The 18313-nt window shown below is 69.8% G+C and overlaps 3 protein-coding genes and 2 non-coding genes across 9 annotated transcripts in view; 3 read left to right on the top strand and 2 right to left on the bottom strand.

Annotated features, from left to right (window-relative positions):
• The first annotated feature begins 241 nt into the window (after positions 1-241).
• LOC103345713 (peter pan homolog) lies at positions 242-5629 on the top strand. Of its 3 annotated transcripts, XM_070059202.1 has the most exons (13): positions 242-360; positions 462-632; positions 769-870; positions 1053-1103; positions 1316-1486; positions 1728-1804; positions 2013-2120; positions 2198-2321; positions 2400-2478; positions 2594-2723; positions 2797-2975; positions 3048-3131; positions 4280-5629. In XM_070059202.1, the coding sequence occupies exons 1-13, from the start codon at positions 343-345 to the stop codon at positions 5365-5367; spliced, it is 2382 nt and encodes a 793-aa protein (XP_069915303.1). In that variant the 5' UTR covers positions 242-342; the 3' UTR covers positions 5368-5629. The 3 variants fall into 3 exon arrangements, with proteins under 3 accessions (XP_069915303.1, XP_069915302.1, XP_017194271.3); XM_070059201.1 differs by lacking the exon at positions 4280-5629 and having other exon boundaries at positions 2016-2120; positions 3048-3376; XM_017338782.3 differs by lacking the exons at positions 242-360; positions 462-632; positions 769-870; ... (7 more) ...; positions 2797-2975; positions 3048-3131 and adding an exon at positions 3265-3642.
• LOC127488507 (small nucleolar RNA SNORD105) lies at positions 910-994 on the top strand. The gene has a single exon (XR_007916243.1). It is a non-coding gene; the product is annotated as a small nucleolar RNA SNORD105 (small nucleolar RNA).
• Positions 1844-1926, top strand: LOC138845919 (small nucleolar RNA U105B). Its single transcript, XR_011383240.1, has one exon. It is a non-coding gene; the product is annotated as a small nucleolar RNA U105B (small nucleolar RNA).
• Positions 5390-8283, bottom strand: EIF3G (eukaryotic translation initiation factor 3 subunit G). Its single transcript, XM_070059206.1, has 11 exons — positions 8135-8283; positions 7948-7994; positions 7562-7645; positions 7372-7460; positions 7191-7250; positions 6688-6792; positions 6402-6591; positions 6114-6221; positions 5896-6032; positions 5697-5803; positions 5390-5495 (listed from the first exon to the last, which is right to left on the bottom strand). Exons 1-11 carry the CDS (start codon positions 8152-8154, stop codon positions 5480-5482), a joined length of 963 nt encoding a protein of 320 aa, XP_069915307.1. The 5' UTR covers positions 8155-8283; the 3' UTR covers positions 5390-5479.
• A 1906-nt stretch (positions 8284-10189) lies between these two features.
• DNMT1 (DNA methyltransferase 1) overlaps positions 10190-18313 on the bottom strand; it is a 43448-nt gene continuing 35324 nt past the window's right edge. For all 3 annotated transcript variants that reach the window (XM_070059151.1, XM_070059152.1, XM_070059154.1), the window contains exons 25-39: positions 17962-18166; positions 17739-17875; positions 16506-16679; positions 15248-15469; positions 13828-14020; positions 13463-13547; positions 13163-13291; positions 12788-13070; positions 12562-12703; positions 12251-12417; positions 11418-11791; positions 11155-11321; positions 10950-11066; positions 10703-10793; positions 10190-10481 (exon numbers count right to left, since the gene is read on the bottom strand). In XM_070059151.1, coding sequence (XP_069915252.1) covers positions 10444-10481; positions 10703-10793; positions 10950-11066; positions 11155-11321; positions 11418-11791; positions 12251-12417; positions 12562-12703; positions 12788-13070; positions 13163-13291; positions 13463-13547; positions 13828-14020; positions 15248-15469; positions 16506-16679; positions 17739-17875; positions 17962-18166 — 2524 coding nt within the window. In that variant the 3' untranslated portion in view covers positions 10190-10443. The remainder of the gene's footprint in view (positions 10482-10702; positions 10794-10949; positions 11067-11154; positions 11322-11417; positions 11792-12250; positions 12418-12561; positions 12704-12787; positions 13071-13162; positions 13292-13462; positions 13548-13827; positions 14021-15247; positions 15470-16505; positions 16680-17738; positions 17876-17961; positions 18167-18313) is intronic.

Below are 18313 nucleotides of genomic sequence, written 5' to 3'. Positions count from 1 at the left end.
TGCGGGCCAGCGGGGGACCGGTATCATTCTGGCCTTGAGATCTTGTAGGAGCCCGGGAGTGGGGGACGTGGTTATGAAAATCGCCACAGGGGGGAGAAAAAAAATAATGCGTCCTGTGGAGGGATTCGAACTAGCGGACCGAGAAGTCCGGAGTCGCAGGCCCCGCCCCGGTTTCCGTAGAAACCCTGGTGTCTCCATGGCAACTCTGCCAGGGTTCCCGCCCCCTTTTCCCGAGGCCGCTGGGTGCGCCGCCAGCCCGCTCACGTCACCAGCCCCGCGCCGGAAGTGAGGCGCCAGCGCCGGAAGCGGCCGGCGGAGGCGGCCTCGTGGACAGACGGCAGCATGGGGCAGTCGGGGAGGGTAAAACGCGGCTGGCGGGGAGTCGGGGGCGCGGGTGGGGACCCCGCTGAGGCCGCCGCGCTCATCGTTCGCCCCTCGCTCCTCTCCCCCGCCCCGCGCAGTCCCGGCACCAGAAGCGCGCGCGCGCCCAGGCGCAGCTCCGCAACCTCGAGGCCTACGCCGCGCAGCCGCACTCGTTCGTGTTCGCGCGAGGCCGCGCGGGCCGCAGCGTCCGGCAGCTGAGCCTGGACGTGCGGCGGGTCATGGAGCCGCTCACCGCCAGCCGCCTGCAGGTGCGCATCGGCGCGCGGGGGCCCCCGTGTCCGCGGGAGAGAGGGGCCCAGGGGGCGGGCCGTGGGGCAGGGCCCCGCGCGGCTGCCCCCCCACGGCCGTCTGTGTTCGTCCCCCTTGGCTGCCGGGAACGCGCAGGTTCGGAAGAAGAACTCGCTGAAGGACTGCGTGGCCGTGGCCGGGCCCCTGGGGGTCACCCACTTCCTGATCCTGAGCAAGACGGACAGCGCCGTCTACTTTGTGAGTGGCCCCGGGCCCCCGCCCCGCGCCCGCGCCCCGCGCCCGCCTCTGCTGATGAACCCCCGTGCCCTGAGCCGCCCTGATGCTGGCTTCAAAGTAAACGCTCTGAAGAGGTGGGGCGGGGGTCCCCCTGCCCCGCCCCCCCGCGCCCCCACCCTCACGGGCGCCTTCCTGTCCTGCAGAAGCTGATGCGCCTGCCGGGAGGGCCCACCTTGACCTTCCAGGTCAGCAAGGTGAGTGGGGCAGGGGGTGCGGGGGCGGCGGCGGGGAGGGGGCAGGAGGTGGGCGGGGGCCGGGGGCGGGTAGGGGGCCGCTAGGGGCAGGAGGTGGGGGCTGGGGTCCAGCGGCGGCGGGGGGGCGGAGCTCGAGCGAGGTGGGCGGGGCTCAGAGGCGGGGAGGTGGGCGGGGCCGGCGGCTGTGGTCACGTCCCCGTCTCCGCCCGCAGTACGCGCTGGTGCGGGACGTGGTCTCCTCGCTGCGCCGGCACCGCATGCACGAGCAGCAGTTCAGCCACCCGCCGCTCCTGGTGCTCAGCGGCTTCGGCCCCCAGGGCATGCACGTGAAGCTCACGGCCACCATGTTCCAGAACCTCCTCCCCTCGCTCAACGTGCACAAGGTGGGCGGGGCGGGGCCTGGGGGTCACTCCCGCGCGGCTGGGGCAGGGGCGGGGCGGGGCCTGGGGGTCACTCCCGCGCGGCTGGGGCAGGGGCAGGGGCGGGGCGGGGCTGGGGGTCACTCCCGCCTGGCTCCCCGCCCCGGGCTCTGCCGGCCGCCGCAGGTGCTGCCCGGTGGGAGGCGCCTGGATGGCGGGGGCCCGTTAGCCGGGCCGGGCAGGTCAGCGGCCGCCCCTCTCGCAGGTGAACCTGAACACCATCAAGCGCTGCCTGCTCATCAGCTACAACGCCGACTCGCAGGAGCTGGACTTCCGGCACTAGTGAGGGCCGGGCAGGGGCGGGGCCGGGGGCGGGGCGCCGGCCGTGCGCGTGATGACAGCACCGAGCCGAGACTCTGTCTGTGACTGCCCAGTCTCAAAGTAAACGCGCTGACGCACGGCGGGGCGGGGCGGGGCGGGGGCGGCCAGGCCCCACCCCTCGCCCCTCCCCCGCCCCTCACCCCGCCCCGCCCCCTCCCCTCCCCCGCAGCAGCATCAAGGTGGTGCCGGTGGGCGCCAGCCGGGGGATGAAGAAGCTGTTGCAGGAGAAGTTCCCCAACATGAGCCGCCTGCAGGACATCAGCGAGCTGCTGGCCACGTGAGCGGGCTGCGGGGCGGCGGGCAGGGGGCGCGGGGTGGGGGGGGGGCTCCCCTGCTGAGCCCGTGTCCGCACAGGGGCGCGGGGCTGTCGGAGAGCGAGGCCGAGCCCGACGGCGAGCACAACATCACCGAGCTGCCCCAGGCCGTGGCGGGCCGCGGCAACATGCGGGCGCAGCAGAGCGCCGTGCGGCTCACCGAGGTGAGGTGGCGGCGGCGGCGGCGGCCTCCGGGCGGCCCCCAGCCCGGGCCGGGGCTCACTCTCCCCCTGCGCCCCCAGATCGGCCCTCGGATGACGCTGCGGCTCATCAAGATCCAGGAGGGCGTGGGCGAGGGCAACGTGCTGTTCCACAGCTTCGGTGAGGCCCGGGGCGCGGGGGCAGGGGCGCGGGCGCGGGCGCGGGGCTCCGCCGCCAGGGGGCGCAGGGGCCGGCTCGGCCGCCCTCAGCAGCCCTGCCCTCCCTCACCGCGCAGTGCACAAGTCCGAGGAGGAGCTGCAGGCCATCCTGGCGGCCAAGGAGGAGAGGCTGCGGCTCAAGGCGCAGAGGCAGGACCAGCAGGCCCAGAACGTCCAGCGCAAGCGCGAGCAGCGGGAGGCCCACAAGTCAGTGGCCGCCGGGCGGGCTGGGCTGCGCTGCGCTGGGCCCCGGGCCGGGCTGACCGCGCCCCCTCTCCAGGAAGAAGAGCCTCAAGGGCATGAAGAGGGCCCGGGCCGCGGCCGAGGGCGACAGTGACGCCGAGGACCCCGGCGCGCCCCCCGAGGCTGCGCAGGGCGCCGGCCGCGGGCAGCAGGAGGAAGAGGAGGAGGACGAAGCCGAGTACTTCCGCCAGGCTGTGGGCGAGGAGCCTGACGCGGGTGAGTGTGGCCCGTGCGGCAGAGTGGGCCCGGGGCCCGGCCGGCCCTGACACCGCCTCCCCCTCTCCGCAGACCTGTTCCCCAGAGCCGCCCCGCGGAGCCGGCCCCCGGGGCCCCCAGGCAAGAAGCGGCGGCGGACGGAGAAGCCCGCCCGGGGCCGGCGGCCGGACGGGGACCGGAGGCCTCCGAAGCGCCAGGGCGGGCCGCGGGGAGCCCAGGCCAAGCTGGGGCCCCGAGGGGCCGCCCGGGAGCGAGGGCGTGGCCGGGCCCGGCCGCCGAAAAAGGGGGCCTGAGCCTGGGCCGCAGAGCCGGACTGCCCCAGATTGGGGCCCAGGGGCTCCCAGCAGCCCTCGGTTTCCTTTCATAAAGGAGTCTGCACCCCAATAAATGACCGAACCTGCTCCTGTGTGTGTGCCTCTGCCTCGCGCCGCCCCCGCCTCCAGGCCCGGCCTGCAGACACCCACCCACCGCGCAATGAGGAAGGAAGCTGTGGGCCGCGTGGAGTGGCCGCCCGACTCGCTCTGCAGGCTGAGGTTGGAGCTGCCGGCGAGGGAGGGGGCGAGGGAGGGGCCGGCCCGCCGCCTCTGCCGCCGCGCGGGCCCGGGAGGGGCTCCACACCAGACGCGCGGGCCTGGAGGCTGCACGCAGGCCATGGCGGGCCGCTCGGGTGAGGCGCGGAGCAGGGCAGGGGCCAGGTGGTGAGGACCTCGGCCCCGGGGGTGGAAACGCGCAGGGGCGCAGGCTTCCCCGCATGGTCAGGTCCGCTGGGCTCAGGGTGGGCAGTGCTGGGCCCATTGCGCAGGTCGGGAAGCTGAGGCGCGGGGGTGGGGGGGCGGTGCATGAGGGGCCCAGGCCCTGTGGGCAGGGGTTGCTGGCCTCCTGGTCAGGTGGGATTGCCAGAGGGCATGAAGCAGGGGCCCAGGGGAGCGTGGGGGCCTCCTCCATCCTAGGGAGGACTCCAGGGTGTGGGTTTGGGGCGGACCCGGTGTGTGTGGGTGAGTGGGGCCGAGGGCAGGTAGGCCAGTCTGAGGCCAGCTCTGGCAAAGCTCCTGGGCGGCCGGCGGCCGTGCTCCGGCAGCAGCCAGGAAGCCGGCAGAGGTGGGGATGAGTCAGCGCCAGGGCCACGGCCGGCCCCGGTGGGAGGCGCCCTCTGGTGGTCGCAGGGAGCCGGGGCCCTCGCAGAGGCGCTGGGTGGTGCTGGCCACTGCTGGCTTCCGTGCGGCCGAGAGCAGTGACCCCGGATGTGAGGAGTGGGGGAGCCAGGCTCATGACGATGGGGCTCAGCTGGCCGCACCTGCCCACAGGCGCCAGGCTCTGCCCGGCCAACTTCTCCGCGGCCGCCGACCTCGTCCTCAGCGGCTTCCAGGAGGGCTTCCTGTGGCCTGTGCTGGTGGCCGCGTTCCTGGTGGCCGTGGCCGGCAACGGCCTGGCCCTGCACCGCTTCCTGACCCGGGAGCCGCGGCCCTGGAACCCGGCCGTGGTCTTCTCGGCGCAGCTGGCGGTGAGCGACCTGCTCTACGCCCTGACGCTGCCCCCGCTGGCCGCCTACCTGTACCCGCCCAAGAACTGGCGCTACGGCGCCGCAGCCTGCCTGCTGGAGCGCTTCGCCTTCTCCTGCAACCTGCTGGGCAGCGTGGCCTTCATCACCTGCATCAGCCTCACACGCTACCTGGGCGTCGTGCACCCCTTCCTTGCCCGCGCCCGCCTGCGGCCCAAGCACGCCTGGGTGCTCAGCGCCGCCGGCTGGGCCCTGGCCGTGCTGCTGGCCGCGCCCACACTCGCCTTCTCCCGCCTCAAGGGGCCGCCGGGTGCGCCCCGGTGCAACAGGACCCAGCCCGAGGCCTGCACCAAGTGCCTGGGCACGGCGGCCGACGAGCAGCTGGAGGCCTACAGAGCCTACAGCGTGGTGCTGGCGGCCCTGGGCGGCGGCCTGCCCCTGCTGCTCACCCTGCTGGCCTACGGCGCGCTGGCCAGGGCGGTGCTGGGCAGCCCCAGCATGTCACGCACAGAGAAGCGGCGCGTGCTGGCGCTCGTGGCCAGCGGCGTGGCCCTATACGCCGGCTCCTACGTGCCCTACCACATCACCCGTGTGCTCAACGTGGATGCCCGGCGGCGCTGGCTCAGCCGCTGCCCGGACTTTGCCAACGCGACCCAGGCGGTGACAGCGCTGGAGCTGGGCCCCTACCTGGCCTTCCAGGTGATGCGGGCGCTCACGCCCCTGGCTGTGTGCGTCCACCCCCTGCTCTACATGGCTGTGGCCCCCAGCCTGCGCTGCTGCCCCTGGGGCCCGAGCCCTGGCCCGGACCTGCCCCTCCAGGCTGCGCCCGCCCCCCGCGCCCCCCACCCCAGCCCCCGGGCCCCTGAAGCGGCCAGGTCCGGCGAGCAGGGGTGACAGAGTCCACACACACGAGGGAGCACTTTGAGCCTCTTTACTGCCCCGAGCCCCCTGCCCCCCGGGCTGCCGCTCGTCACGCAGGGCGCAGGTGGCGGCCGCGGCTGCCGGCTTAGTTGGTGGACGGCCTGCGGGGAGAGGGAGGGAGGGAGGGGGGCTGACGCGGCTGGCGCCTGGGACCTCAGGGTGTCCCTGGGCTCCCTGTGGGACCTCCGCGCGCGGGGACGGGCCCTGCTGCAGGCCAATAAAGCGCTGTCGCTGCACACAGGCTCGGTGGCTGGGGCAGGGCGGGGCGGGGGGGGGCGGGGCGGGGCAGGGCGGGGTCTTACTTGGCCCACTCCACGTTGAGGATGAGGTGGTCGTAGCCGAAGCCTGACACCCCGGCGATGGCGCGCGCGGCGTCCTCCCGGCGGTGGAAGCTGATGAAGGCGAAGCCCTGGCGAGGCAGAGCCCAGGTCAGGGTCCTGCCCACCGCCCGGGCACCGCCCTCAGCCCCAGGATGCACGGCCAGGCCCGGGCCCCGCCCACCTTGGACTGGCCAGTGGTCTTGTCCTTGGCCAAGTAGATGCGGGAGATGGAGCCGAAGGGCCGGAAGAGCTCCTGCAGGTCCGTCTCGCGCGTGTCCTCCGACAGGTTGGTGACGCGGATGGTGGCGTTGTCGTCGGCTGTGTGGGCGGGGCAGCTGGCTGAGCGGGGGAGGCCCCGCCCAGCGCCCGCCCCCCCCACGCCCAGGGCGCCCAGCTCACCTCGGCGGTTGGGCTGCATGGACTCCCCGCGGCGGCTGGCGCCGTCGCGCAGGCTCGGGGGCACGTACTTCCCCGTCTTGTTCTGGGCGGCCTGCACGGGCTCCAGCTCTGCAGGACGAGGGCGCCGGCGTCAGGCCCGGCGGGCGGCCCCCAGGGCACGTCCCGGACGCTGGCACCATCTGCACGCGCTGCCAGCAACACGGGCACCGCCAGAACCCACGGGGGCGCGCAGGCCCGCAGCACACGGGCAGGGCACGGCCAGGGCACGGCCAGGGCCCCCGGGCCTACCTCCCGGCAGCTTCTCCTTCTCGCCCGTGGACAGCCCCAGCTGCTCGGCCAGCTCCTTCTGCATGGGCCCCAGCGTGTCCTTGTAGGGGCAGCGGGTGGTCCAGTGGTCGCCCTTGCAGATGCGGCAGGACACGATCTTCTGGCCCTTGAGCTTGTTCATCGGGTCCTCCTCCTCCTGGCAGTTCAGGTCCTGGGGGGGGCGGGGGTCAGCGGGGAGGCGGGGGCTCACGGCCTGCACCGCCCCCGACTGCGGCCCCACCCCGCCCCCACCCGCGGCCCCGCCCACCTCTTTGCTGGTGATGAACGTCATGGAGACATCGTCGCTGACCGTGGTGGTGGCCACGTTGGGCCCCGGCGGGTCAAATTCCGAGTTCCCAAACTTCTTCCAGTTCTGGGCTCCGGGGAGGGGGTCAGGTCAGGGCAGGAGCGGGCGACGGCCCACAGCCTTGGGCACCCACATACCACGGCAGCCACCCCGCAACAGGGGCAGCTGCGGCTCCATGCCAGGCCCAGGCTGGGGGGGGCAGGCGGGGGTCCCTCCCCGGTGAAGCCAGCACCACCAAAGCTCCCGGCCTCCCTGGGTCTCTCCGGGCGCCAGGGGCTTGGCACGGGGCCTGCCGCCAGCCAGGGGCACAGCGGGGGAACCCCCTCCAACCCCAGCCGCTCCTGCACCCCGAGTTTCTCAGGGCCCCAAGAGACATGCAGACACCCCGGCCTCCGGAAGCTCAACTCCCCCTGGAACAGGGGTCCCCAGCTCCCGGGTCAGCCCTGCGGGGGCGGGGGCCTCACCTTCCTCCTCGCGACAGCCTTGGAGGCCTTCCGGGTCTCAATCCTGAAGGTGCGCACGATCTGCAGGTGCGAGGGCAGTGGGTGGGCCCCCTGCACCCCAAGCCCCCGCCCAGGGCCCCGGCACGCCCCTCCCCCAGCCCACCTTGAACTGCCTGCACCCCAAGCCCCCGCCCCGGCCCACCTTGAACTTCTTGCCGTCCTCATCGATCTTGTACTCGGTCACCGTCTTGATGTTCCCGTTGATGACCTCCTTGGGGGGCGGCAGTGGGGCTGAGGAGGGGGACGGGGAGGGGAACTGAGCCCTGGGAGCGGCGGGCCGGGCGGGGGGTGGGGGTGGGGTGGCCAGGGCCGCGGCGGAGGCTGTCACTTACCCCCGGGCAGCAGCTCAGGCTCCGGGCTGGTGTCGCCGGTGGCCAGGGGGATGCCCTTGAGCAGCTCGCTGGTGACACATTTGTCTGCAGGAGGGGGCGGGCGGGGGTGAGCCCCAGGGGCGGGGGCAGCCTGAGCAGTGGCCAGGGCACGGGGGTCCTTGGCGTGAGGGTGGGGCACGGGCCGGGAGACCCCGCGGGCGCCACGCCTGGCCCCGGCCCCGAGCAGGACGGGAGGGGTCAGTGGGCTGGCCCCGAGGAGGGTGGCGCGGGGCGGGGGCCGCGCGCGGAGGTGCCGGGGGGCCCTGAGCAGTGGCCAAGGCAGGGGCCAGGCCCCGGCCCCGAGCGGGGCGGCACTGCCCCGGGCCGGGGGCCGCGTGGGAACTCACCGTCCTCGCCCTCCTCCTCCACCTGGTCGGCCCAGCTGGGCTTCGAGCTGCGGGGACAAGCGTGCGGGGACAGAGCTGGGGCGGCGAGGCCGGACGACGGCAGCCCCGCGCGACCCAGGCCCCCTAAGAGTCCCCCAGGACCCCCCCACACTGTCTCCCGAGACTCCCGCCGCCACCCCGGACTCACTCAAAGTCTCCCGTCGGCATTGCAAAGTCTTCTCCACGCAGCCCGAGCCCGGGCCAGAGAGCGGAAGTGGGGGAGGAAAGAGACTTCCGGTTCAGCCGCCGCCGCCGCCTAGAGCGACCCGGCCGAGGATGCTCGCAGCGCCCCCGTGCGGACGGGCGTGGAGGCGCCGCCGTGTGCGCTGGTACCCAAAGCGGGTAGAGGCGGCTAGGCGCCTCCCAGGGTTGACCGGAAATGCAACATGGACGCCGGTTCGAGTCCCGGCTACTCCATTTCCGATCCCGCTCCCTGCTAATGCACCTGGGAAAGCAGCGGATGGCGGTTAAAGGGCTCAGGCCTCTGCACCCACGCGGGAGACCCGGAAGAAGCCCCTGGATCCTGGTGTTGGGCTGGCCCAGGACTCTGCTTGTTGTAAACATCTGGGGAGTGAACCAGCAGATGGAAGATCTAATTGCCTAATAAATACCTTTCTTAAAGACTTGACAGGAGAGTTTCAAACAACCCAATTTTAAACAAATTTTTATTTCAGAGGCAAAGACACCAGTGGGATGTCCTATCTACTGCTCACCCCCTAAAAATGCCCAAAGCAGCCACAGCTGGGCCAGGCCGAAGCCAGGAGCCGAGCACTCCATCCGGGTCTCCCACAGGGGTGGCGGGAACCCCATTCCTTGAGCCGTCATCACCTCCTGCCTCCCAGGGTGCTGCAGGAGCTCCGATATGGGGCCCCGGGGACAGCCGCTAGGCTCAGGACCCGCTCCTGGAGTTGCCACGTCTGCTAACGTCCAGTTATGGACGAGCTGTGGAGGCACAGACAACGTAAGCTCTCTGTGTGGACACAGCAAGTACTAGGCTGACTGCTGGACACCACGGCCCAGGGCAGACACAGCACCGTCCGGGGTGGTGGAGCCCGGGCAGGAGGGAGCCGGGAGGCACGCCACGGGGCTCCACTTCCGATGCGGCTCTCTGCTGTGGCCTGGGAAAGCAGTGGAGGATGGGCCAAGTCCTTGGGCCCCTGCTCCTGCACGGGAGACCCGGATGGAGCTCCTGGCTCCGGATTGGCTCAGCTCCAGCCGTTACAGCCATTTAGGGAGTGAACCAGTGAATGGAAGACCTTTGTCTCTCCCTCCAGATAAGTCAAATAAAATCTTTAAAAATAAAACCGCTGGGGCGGGCAGCCGTTCAGACACAGCTTGGGCCGCGCCGGCTCCCCTGCCGAAGTGGCGGAGGCTCTGCCCCAGCTCCGCTTCGAATCCCAGCTTCCCGCTAACCCAGCGGCGCCGGAGCCTCCCGTCCAAGGAGAGCAGGGCCGAGTGCGCAAGGACGCTCAGGGCCCTGCGGCTGGAAGGGCAGGAAATCAAGGGTTTTGTAAACTTGGCGTTCCCCTGGGTGAGGCTGTGGTGCAAGCGCCACCAAGTGGCCGTCTAGGGAAGTGCAGGTAGCGTTGGTCCACACAGTGACCCCCGCCCCCCAGGCTGCTGTGAGTCAGGTTCAAGACCCGGCTCCTCGGCTTCCAAGCCAGTTTCCTGCTACTGCATCTGGAAAGCACCTCACGGCTCGGGCTCAGCGACCAGCGTGGAGCTCCAGGCTCCCGGCTCCCACCTGGCCCGGCCCTGGCTGCTGTGGGCATATGGGGAGAGAAGCAGCGGATGGAGGACCCCTCTCTGCCTCTCCTTCTGACAAGAAAGTAAAGAATCCAAGAGGCCTGAGCCGGGCTGATGCTGCAAAGTCCAGCTAACAAACTCGGGCAGATGAGGGGTTTTGTTTGGGGGTGGGCGGGACGGGGGTCGGAGGGCAGCTCAGGGGCAACCCCGTCTCTTGCTGCACTATCCACTGCTCTGGTCGTAGGTCCTCAAGGTCACAGAATGGCTGCTGCATCACCAAGCCTCGCGGCCCACTCCAGACCCAAAGGGCTAACAAGGCCGTGGAGAAGCCACACCGTCGAGTTCCGGCCGATCTCATTGACCAAGACCGAGTGGCAAGGTGAGCCCCCTTCCCCAGACAGATCTGGGTGCAGCGCGAGCCCCCACCCCCTGCGTCAGTCACGAGTCGGCACCCAGGGAGGTTTATAGGAGAGATTTATTTGAAGAAATATTACAACATATAAAAACTACATAAAGTTTAATTTCCACTCGGACAGTGGTCATTTGATATAATGCATAATAAAAAACTTTTAAAATCCGGAGCGCACGGAGAACTGCACGGAGCGCCGCCGACGCCGGCAGCCGGGACGCACACCTCGCGACAGCCCCGCGGCGGCGGAGTCCACGCACAGCGCGCGGCCGGGACTGGGCACGCGGCACGAGGGGGTGGGGCTAGTCCTGGGCAGCCGGGTCCTCCTGCTTCGCCTTGGCTGAAGGGGGGGGGGGGGGGCGAAGTCAGGCGGGGAGCACGGCCCACGCGTGGCCGAGCGCGCCCTGCGGGAAGCTTCTGGACCCCGGCGCACCCAGTGGGCAGCCCGGCTGCACACCCACTGTGTGCCAGGGCTCCCGGCAGGGGGGAGGGGCGGGGCGGGGTGGGGCGGGGCGGGCGGCCCACCCGGGTCCCGGAGCACGCGGAGGGCCCGCTGCCTACCTGAGGCGCTCTCGCGCGCTCTGGCCAACACACACAGCTTGATCTCCAAGCCGATGGCCTTGGCCAGGGGCGGCGGCACGGCGTTGCCCACCTGCGGGAGGGGGAGGGGAGCAGGGCGACGCCTGACGGCACAGCCGGGCCAGGGCCCCCGTCCCCACGTGTCGCCAGCAGCCAGGGGCCTCCAGCCCGAGGCTCGGGGAGAGGAAGGTGCCGGCCCCCCGCCGTGCCCGGGGCACCCACCACCCACCTGCCGGTGCTTGTCCAAGATGTTGCCGAAGAGCCGGTAGGTGTCGGGGAAGCCCTGGGAGCGGGCGCACTCCCGCACGCTCACCACGCGGTGCTGCTCGGGGTGCAGCACGCGGCCCTGCGGGGAGGGGGCGAGACGGGCGCGCTGTGCAGAGGCCCGGCCGCCCGCCCCCGCCCCGCCCTGCCCCGCGCAGGCGCACACCCACCTGCTTGCCCATGGGCTCGGGGTTGGTGACGGTGGTGCTGAAGAAGCCGTCCCACTCGAGCCGCCCGTAGAGGCCGGCCCAGTGGTTGTGCCTGTTGCCCGTGTGGGGCAGGCACCAGGGGATGAGGGTGTTGAACTGCCTGGCCATGGGGTCGCACGCCTTGCCCGCTGCAAGAGAGGGGCCGGCGGGGCTCTGGGGTCAGGGGGCCGGCGGCTGGCTGCGCCCCCCGCCCCTCCCCGCTCCGCGCCCCGCCGCGAGCCCACCTTCCACGCAGGAGCAGACCCCGCGGAGCGCGCCCGAGTTGCTGCGGCCGTTCTTGCGGTCGTGGTGGGTGTAGCGCAGCTTCTTGGCCATGGTGCCGTCCGACAGGCGCACCTCGATGTTGGGCAGGTCCCGCCAGTCGGAGCCGGGGGCCAGCGGGATGTGGCGCATGCGCGCGGCCACTAGGGCGCTCATGTCCTTGCAGATGTGGTCCCTGAGGATGGGCTGGTACTGCGCGCCCCGCAGCTGCCGCTGGAACCAGGACTGCGGCTCCCCGTTGTAGGAGATCTCGGGCGCCGAGGCGCCGTTCCGGATCTCGGGCAGGTCGGACATGGTGTCCCGCACCGTGATGGTTCGGAAGGGCCCGGAGCTCAACCTGCGGCGGAGGGGGCGTCGGCGCCTCTGGGGATGCTCGCCGCCCGCCCCCTCCCGGCTCGAGGTCAAGGCCCCCTCCGTGGACTCCCTCCCGGCTCTGCTGGGGCCTGCAGCCACGGGGAACGAACTCCCGACAACGCAGGGGCTGTGGCGGCGAGGGCCCTGCCGGCAGCACCGGCACCCACATGACGCAGCGCCCTCTACGCCTGGGAACGCATGGGGAGACGGCCCACGTGCTCGGGCCCCTGCGCCCCCGGAGGAGACCCGGATGGAGCCGCAGGCTCACGGCTTTGGACTGGCCCAGGCCTGGCAGTCGCGGCCATCTGGGGAGTGAACCAGTAGGGGAAGATCTGTCTCCCCTACTTATGTCGCTCAAGGAAGCCTTTCAAGAAAAACTGGATGACACAGGTCAGGCCCCGAGACTGGGGGAGACGGAGGGCCCCGGGGGCGGGTCCCCCACCTGGTGATGTTGCTGACGAACTTCTTGTCGTCCACCACGACGCTCAGCTGGCAGGCCCGGGGCGCGAACACGTGCAGCGGCTCCGGGAACAGGGGCAGTTTCTCGCCGGGCGCCGCGGCCAGGATGATGGCCCGCCTGCGTGTCTGCGCCACGCCGTACTGACCGGCCTAGGGGTCGGCCACGGGGTCAGCCGGGCCCAGGCCGGGGCGAGGCCCGCCCGGACAGTCAACCCCCAACTGACCAGCGAGTGCACCGCGCGACCACCACGAGGGGCCGGCCGAGGAGGGGGCCCGCCCGCGCCCCGCGCCCACCTGCAGCACGCCGAAGGTGCACTGGTAGCCCATGCGGACCAGGCAGCGCAGGGTGAGCTTCAGGACCATGGAGCGCTTGAAGGACACGAAGTTGCGCACGTTCTCCAGCAGGAAGAAGCGCGGCCGGTAGTAGTCGCAGTAGCTGCGGGGCGCAGGGCGGTCACTCCCGGCCCGGGCTGCTGGCCCGCCCCCGCCCCACCCCCACCCCGGGCTGCCCCCCCCCCACCTGAGGAAGGAGACCACCAGGGAGTTCTTGAACTTGGAGTAGGTGCGCGAGTTGAAGCGGTTCATGCCGCTGAAGCCCTGGCAGGGCGGCCCGCCGCATAGCATCTCCACGTCGCCCTTCTGCGGCAGCCGCTGGCCCAGGGAGTTGGTCTTCTCGCCGGCCATGACCAGCTTGAGCAGCACGTTGCAGTCCTCCGTGAACACCGTGGAGCCCGGGTTGTTGAGACGGAACGCCTGGGCCGCCGGCTCCCACATCTCGATGGCCCACAGCGTCTCCGAGATGCCTGGCGGGTTAGGGAGAACGACACGCGCCCTGAGCGGGAGCCTCGGGCCTCGGCGGGAACTCAGCCCGGGGCGGGCGGCGGGGGGCGCTCACCCGCCTGGTGGAAGCCCTCCGACAGCCCCCCGCAGCCCGAGAAGACGTCCAGCGTCCGCAGCTTGGGCAGCTTGATGTCCAGCTCCGGCTCGCTTGGCTCGCTCGTCGGGGACCTGGTCTTGCTTTTCCCTGCAGGAGAGGCCGCGGGTTAGACCGAGGGTGGGGGGCCTTCCTCCCACCCCCGCAGAGCTTCTCTTCCCAGGAGAGCTTCAGCGGGCAGGTGGGCCTGGGTGCCCCCCCGCCACGTCTCTCCCAGGAGGGCCTCGGCGGGCCTGGACGCCCCCCCCCCCCAGCACTCACCTTTCCCTTTGCCCTTGCCCTTGTTCCCGGGGCTTCGGGCGTGATTCGGGGGGTCCTCGAAGGTCTTGCTCTTGGCATTGTAGGCCTGCAAAGGAGGGAGGCCTGCGGTCTGGGAGGGAAAGCACGGGGCCCCTCCCTGCCGCCGCCCACAGAGGGCGCTCATTCCACGCGGCCACTGGCTCTGTCCCAGGCGGTCTCAGCGCGCTAGGCCGAAGTTACAGCTTCCCATTTTTTTTTTTTTTTTTAAGCCAGAAACGTTAGACCCCAGAACGCTGGCCGACCGTGTCCTAGGGGGGCCGGAGCCCCACTGCCCAGACCCACTCCGCGGCCGTGGCTGCCCTTCCTGCGGGCGGCGGGGGCAGCACCTCGAGGAAGTAGAAGCGGTCGGGGCCGCCGTCCGAGTAGTCCTGCAGGCACTCGGGCAGGTCCTCCCCGTACTCCACGGTGCAGCGGCCCTGCACGGCCTTGAAGTCCACCACGGCCTCTTCGTTGCTCCAGTACAGCAGGTTGATGTCTGCGTGGTAGCTCGCGGGCGTGGACCTGTGGGTGTTCTCGGGCCTGCGGGCGGGAGGGGGAGAGGCCGCGTCGGGAGCAGCCACAGCCCGAGCGGCCCGGGTCCGAGAGGCCGAGACTGCGGCTGTTTCAGACTGGTTCTGGGATACTTGTGTGTGCGGGGTGTGCCGTCTCGGGGATGACAGCCCAGGCTAGAGGCGAAGCCATGCACACCTCGCACACGCAGCCAGAACGAACCTGCGTCTGGCTGCGACCCGTGACTGAGGTTGAGGGTGCAGTTCTCTACGCGCCCTGCAGGTGGCGCAGGACATTCGCTTTGGGGCCAGGCACCGGGGAGCAGCAGGTGAAGTCCCGGCTCCCGCCGTCTGGGATGGAGGCCTGCCTCTACTTCTGACCCAGCTTCTTAACACAGCCTGGGAGGCAGCGATCTCACCGAGTCCCCGCCCTGCACCCACGCAGGAGACCCGGATGGAGCTGCAGGCTCCTGGCTTCAGCCTGACCCAGCCCTGGCCGTTGGAGCCATGCAGGGAGTGAACCAGTGGATGGAAGCTCTCTCCTTACCCCCTCTGCCCCGTCACTCTTTCAGGGGAGGTTTCAGGTTCTGAAGCATTTCAGTTTTGCATGAGGGATGCTCAGCCTGTCAACACTGTCACATTCCCAGGGTGCTCTGGTGGACCAGGCCTGGCTCAGGACCACGGTGCCCACCTGCTCCCATGTGTACCGGTCATACAGGGCCCTTGTTCCCTCCCGCCATCGCATCTGGGGACCACGAGGACTTGGAGTCCGCAGTACCCGTCAGCTGAGAGCGGGCGCGAGGGGACCCAGATCTGTTTGGGTTCACTTCCTGTTAGCTAGCTCCTCATCACTACCAGCTAGGAGGGTCCCAAACAAGGGCTGGGTTAAGCTAAGAGCCTGGGCAAGACAGAGGAGCCCCAGATCCAGGGAAGAGCGGTCAGCGGCGGGACCCGGGCAGGGGAGGAGGCAGACCCCGCACAGGTCTGTGGGACTTGGACGGTCTGGGGTGGAGGGGGGAGGCGCAGGCAGAGCCCAGAACGTCCTGCCCGGGTCACTCAGGCACTTACACCGAAGGGCTCCTGCAGATGCAAGAAGCCAGGGCTGTAAGATGTACCCCCAGGAGCACGCAGGAACACGGCCACCTCGGCCGACTCCAGAATGCGGCAGGGTGGCGGGGCTGGAGGCCCCGTCTGTGGGTGCACCTGTGCATGCCACGCCCCCCCCCCCCCCAGCAGAGCCTTCCGGAGCCCCGCCGACCTGTAGAACTTGTTGAGCCGGATCTTGATGTCGGTCTCGTTGGGCCGGCCGTTGCTCTTCTTAGCACAGAAGATCTCCTTTATGCGGCCGATGCGGTAGGGCTCGGGCGCGTCCAGGTTGCTGCCCTTGATGTAGTCCGAGTACTTCCGGTAGTGTTCCGGGTACAGTTCCTCGTCCACGGCCTCCTTCCGCGACCGCTTCACGGGACTGGACGGCTTGATGCTGCAGGGAGGAGGGCGGGGCCCCCAAGATGAGCTGCTTGTGAGGGTGGGGGTTGTCGGATCCGTCTCGCAGGAGCAGCCAATGACCTCAACAGTGCCCGCGCAGGAAGACGGCTCCGCCTCAGGTCGCTTCCAGGGTGGTGGCCAGCTCCCTGCCTCCCAGCCACACTCACGGCTGGCTCTGGACACCGAGCACGAGCAGAAGTGACGTGGGCATGCCCGGCCTGCTCTCGCCATGGGCACGAGGCCACTGCTCGAGAAGGTCAGGTCTTTCGAGGAGCGTAAGCAGACCAAGCCCTCCCGCGGAACCGCAGTGGGCGCCACACTCAAGCCAAGAGAAATTCTAGGGTCCTCAGTTACCGTGACTTGTGGGGGTCACCATGGCATGTCCAGGGCACTGGACGCGACACAAGAGGAGCCACAGGGCAGGGAACAGAGCGTCTCGGGGGACCCAAGTTTGGTCCGAGTGCTGTGAACAAGCCAGCTGCCCCCTCTGGCCACCAGGGCCCCCGGCAGGCGCTCCGGGCCAAGGACAGTGGGGCCAGAGGGGACGCGGTCTGGAAGGGCCCCACTTGCCCTTTCGGGACACAGAAATGCAACCGAGCCCGGGGAACAGGTTCCCACGGGGACTGAAGGGAAACTTGATTCCAGGTCAGCACACGTGGGCTACAACTCCCAGCATGCACTGGGTTAAGCCTGATTGCCGAGCGAATCGAGGCGACAGCCATCTGCTGCCGCGACTCTGACCCCAGAGAGGTCAGAGAGGTCAGGGCAGCGGGGCCTGACGTCACCTGACCCAGAAAGCACCCCATCACTCGTTCCACAGGCACTGCGTCAGGCACCTCACCTCTCCCTTTCCACCGCCGAGCTCCCCCTGCTGTCGGGAACGGGAGGCCCCAGCCTCCGCCCCCTGGCTGCTCAGAGGCAGGCGGGGAGGGGCCCCGCGACCCCTGGGCCCTCTGGTTTCACGGCTGCACTCTACTGCAGAGCCGGGCAGAGCCAGCTCAGACACTGCTGGGAGGGGCCGGGGCACTCACTTGAACGTGAAGGCCTCAGGGGGCAGGTACACGCCGTCGCCCACGCGGTACAGGACGCCGTTCTTGGTGGCGGAGCTGTAGAGGACCCGGGTGTCCAGGTCTTCAAGCTGCTCCAGGACCCTGGGGATTTCTTTCTGCCGCATTTCGGCCAGGCGGGCACAGCTGGCGCAGAACCTGCGGGAGGGGACAGGCAGTGACCCTGGCGGCAGAGACCAGCGCTCCGCACTTCGTGTTCACTCGCGGGAGGCCCTTGCTTGGGCCAAGCCCACAGAGGGCACACAACACCAGGAAGTGACAAGGACAGGTCTATGGGGAGCCAGCAAGAGCGGGATCCCAACATGGGGTCCCACTAGGAGCAAGGCGGCGAAGAGTGGCTCCAGGAGGGACCCGAGTCCAGGCACTCGGATGTGGGACACGGGCGTCTCAAGCAGCGGCTTCATGGTGGCACCGAGGCCTGCCCCTCACGTAAGCGCTCCGAGTGCACTAAGGCGGGCTGAGCGAGCACCATTGGCAGGTTTTCTCCCGAGCGCACTGTCAACCTACGAGGGGCTTCTGGGGAAGCTACAGGTGCACCTCATTGCACTGTTCTGGGGGTGCTGGCCTGGCCTCCAACAAGTGAGAAGCAGAGGTCGGCAACAGGCATGGGGGCTAACCATCAACAAGGGGTCTGGCTGCGAGAACAAGAGGGCAGAGAAGGGACCGGCGCTGTGGCGTAGCGGGTAAAGCTGCCGATCGCAGGGCCGGCATCCCATATGGGCGCCGGTTAGAGTCCCGGCTGCTCCACTTCTGATCCAGCTCTCTGCTGTGGCCTGGGAAACCAGTGGAGGATGGCCCAAGTCCTTGGGCCCCTGCACCCACGTGGGAGACTAAGAAGCTCCTGGCTCCTGATCAGCTCAGCTCTGGCCGTTGTGGCCATCTGGGGATAAAAACTTTCTCTGCCTCTGCCTTTCAAATAAGTCAGTCTTTAAAAAACAATTTGAAGAGGTCAGAGGGCAGAGGTCTCAGTCCCAGAGGACGGCGACACGCGGCGCGGTTGCACGAGGGGCACATCCCGAAGCAGACGGCACCTTCCTCCACAGCTTACAGGGGGTCCCCCGTACTTCAGGCAGTTCCCATGGGGTCCAGCTGCTCGGGGCAGCAAGCGGGGAGGAGGTGGCTGTGCGCCTGCCTGCAGACCCCCCGCCAGAAGCACCTGGAAGGCTCCCAGGGCCGGGCCCTCACGCGCGTACTCACTTGTACTTGTTGTCCTCCGTGGGCTGGGTCTTGGGGGGAGACTCGAACCTCGCGTAGTCCTGGTCATACCACAGCTGGTAGAAGTAGGTCTTGCCGTCGTCATCCCCTGCCAGCATGGACTCGGGGTCCATGCCTCCCTGCGGGGAGGAGAGCCGCGTCAGGCGCACTGCAGCCGCGAGAGGCGAGGGTGGGGGGGGGTGAGAGCGGGCGGGGGGGGGCTCACCTCCATGGCCCAGTTCGCCGAGGGCGCCTTGTAGACCACCGTCACCTTGCTGTGGATGTACGACAGCTGCATGTCCTCACACTCGTCCACCAGGAACAGCTCCCGGGGGTCCGATGTGGCCCCCAGGACCGTGTCGGTGCCGGCGCAGAACCAGTGGGCGTGGAACATCTGCCCGTTGCTGCTGTCCTCCCACAGGGCTGTCACTCTGCAGGCGGACACGGGACCGGGGAGAGAGCTGGCACCTTGGCAGGCGGACAGGGGGCTGCACCCTGGGGGTAGGGGGGTGCTCGTACAAGGCTCTTTCAGTCATGGAGGTTAAGATGAAAGATGACCTCGCTTTGTGCAAGAAACT

Source organism: Oryctolagus cuniculus, chromosome 16 (assembly GCF_964237555.1).
Source record: "Oryctolagus cuniculus chromosome 16, mOryCun1.1, whole genome shotgun sequence".
Classification (NCBI taxonomy): Eukaryota; Metazoa; Chordata; class Mammalia; order Lagomorpha; family Leporidae; genus Oryctolagus; species Oryctolagus cuniculus.
This window is presented reverse-complemented; position numbering and strand designations above follow the sequence as displayed.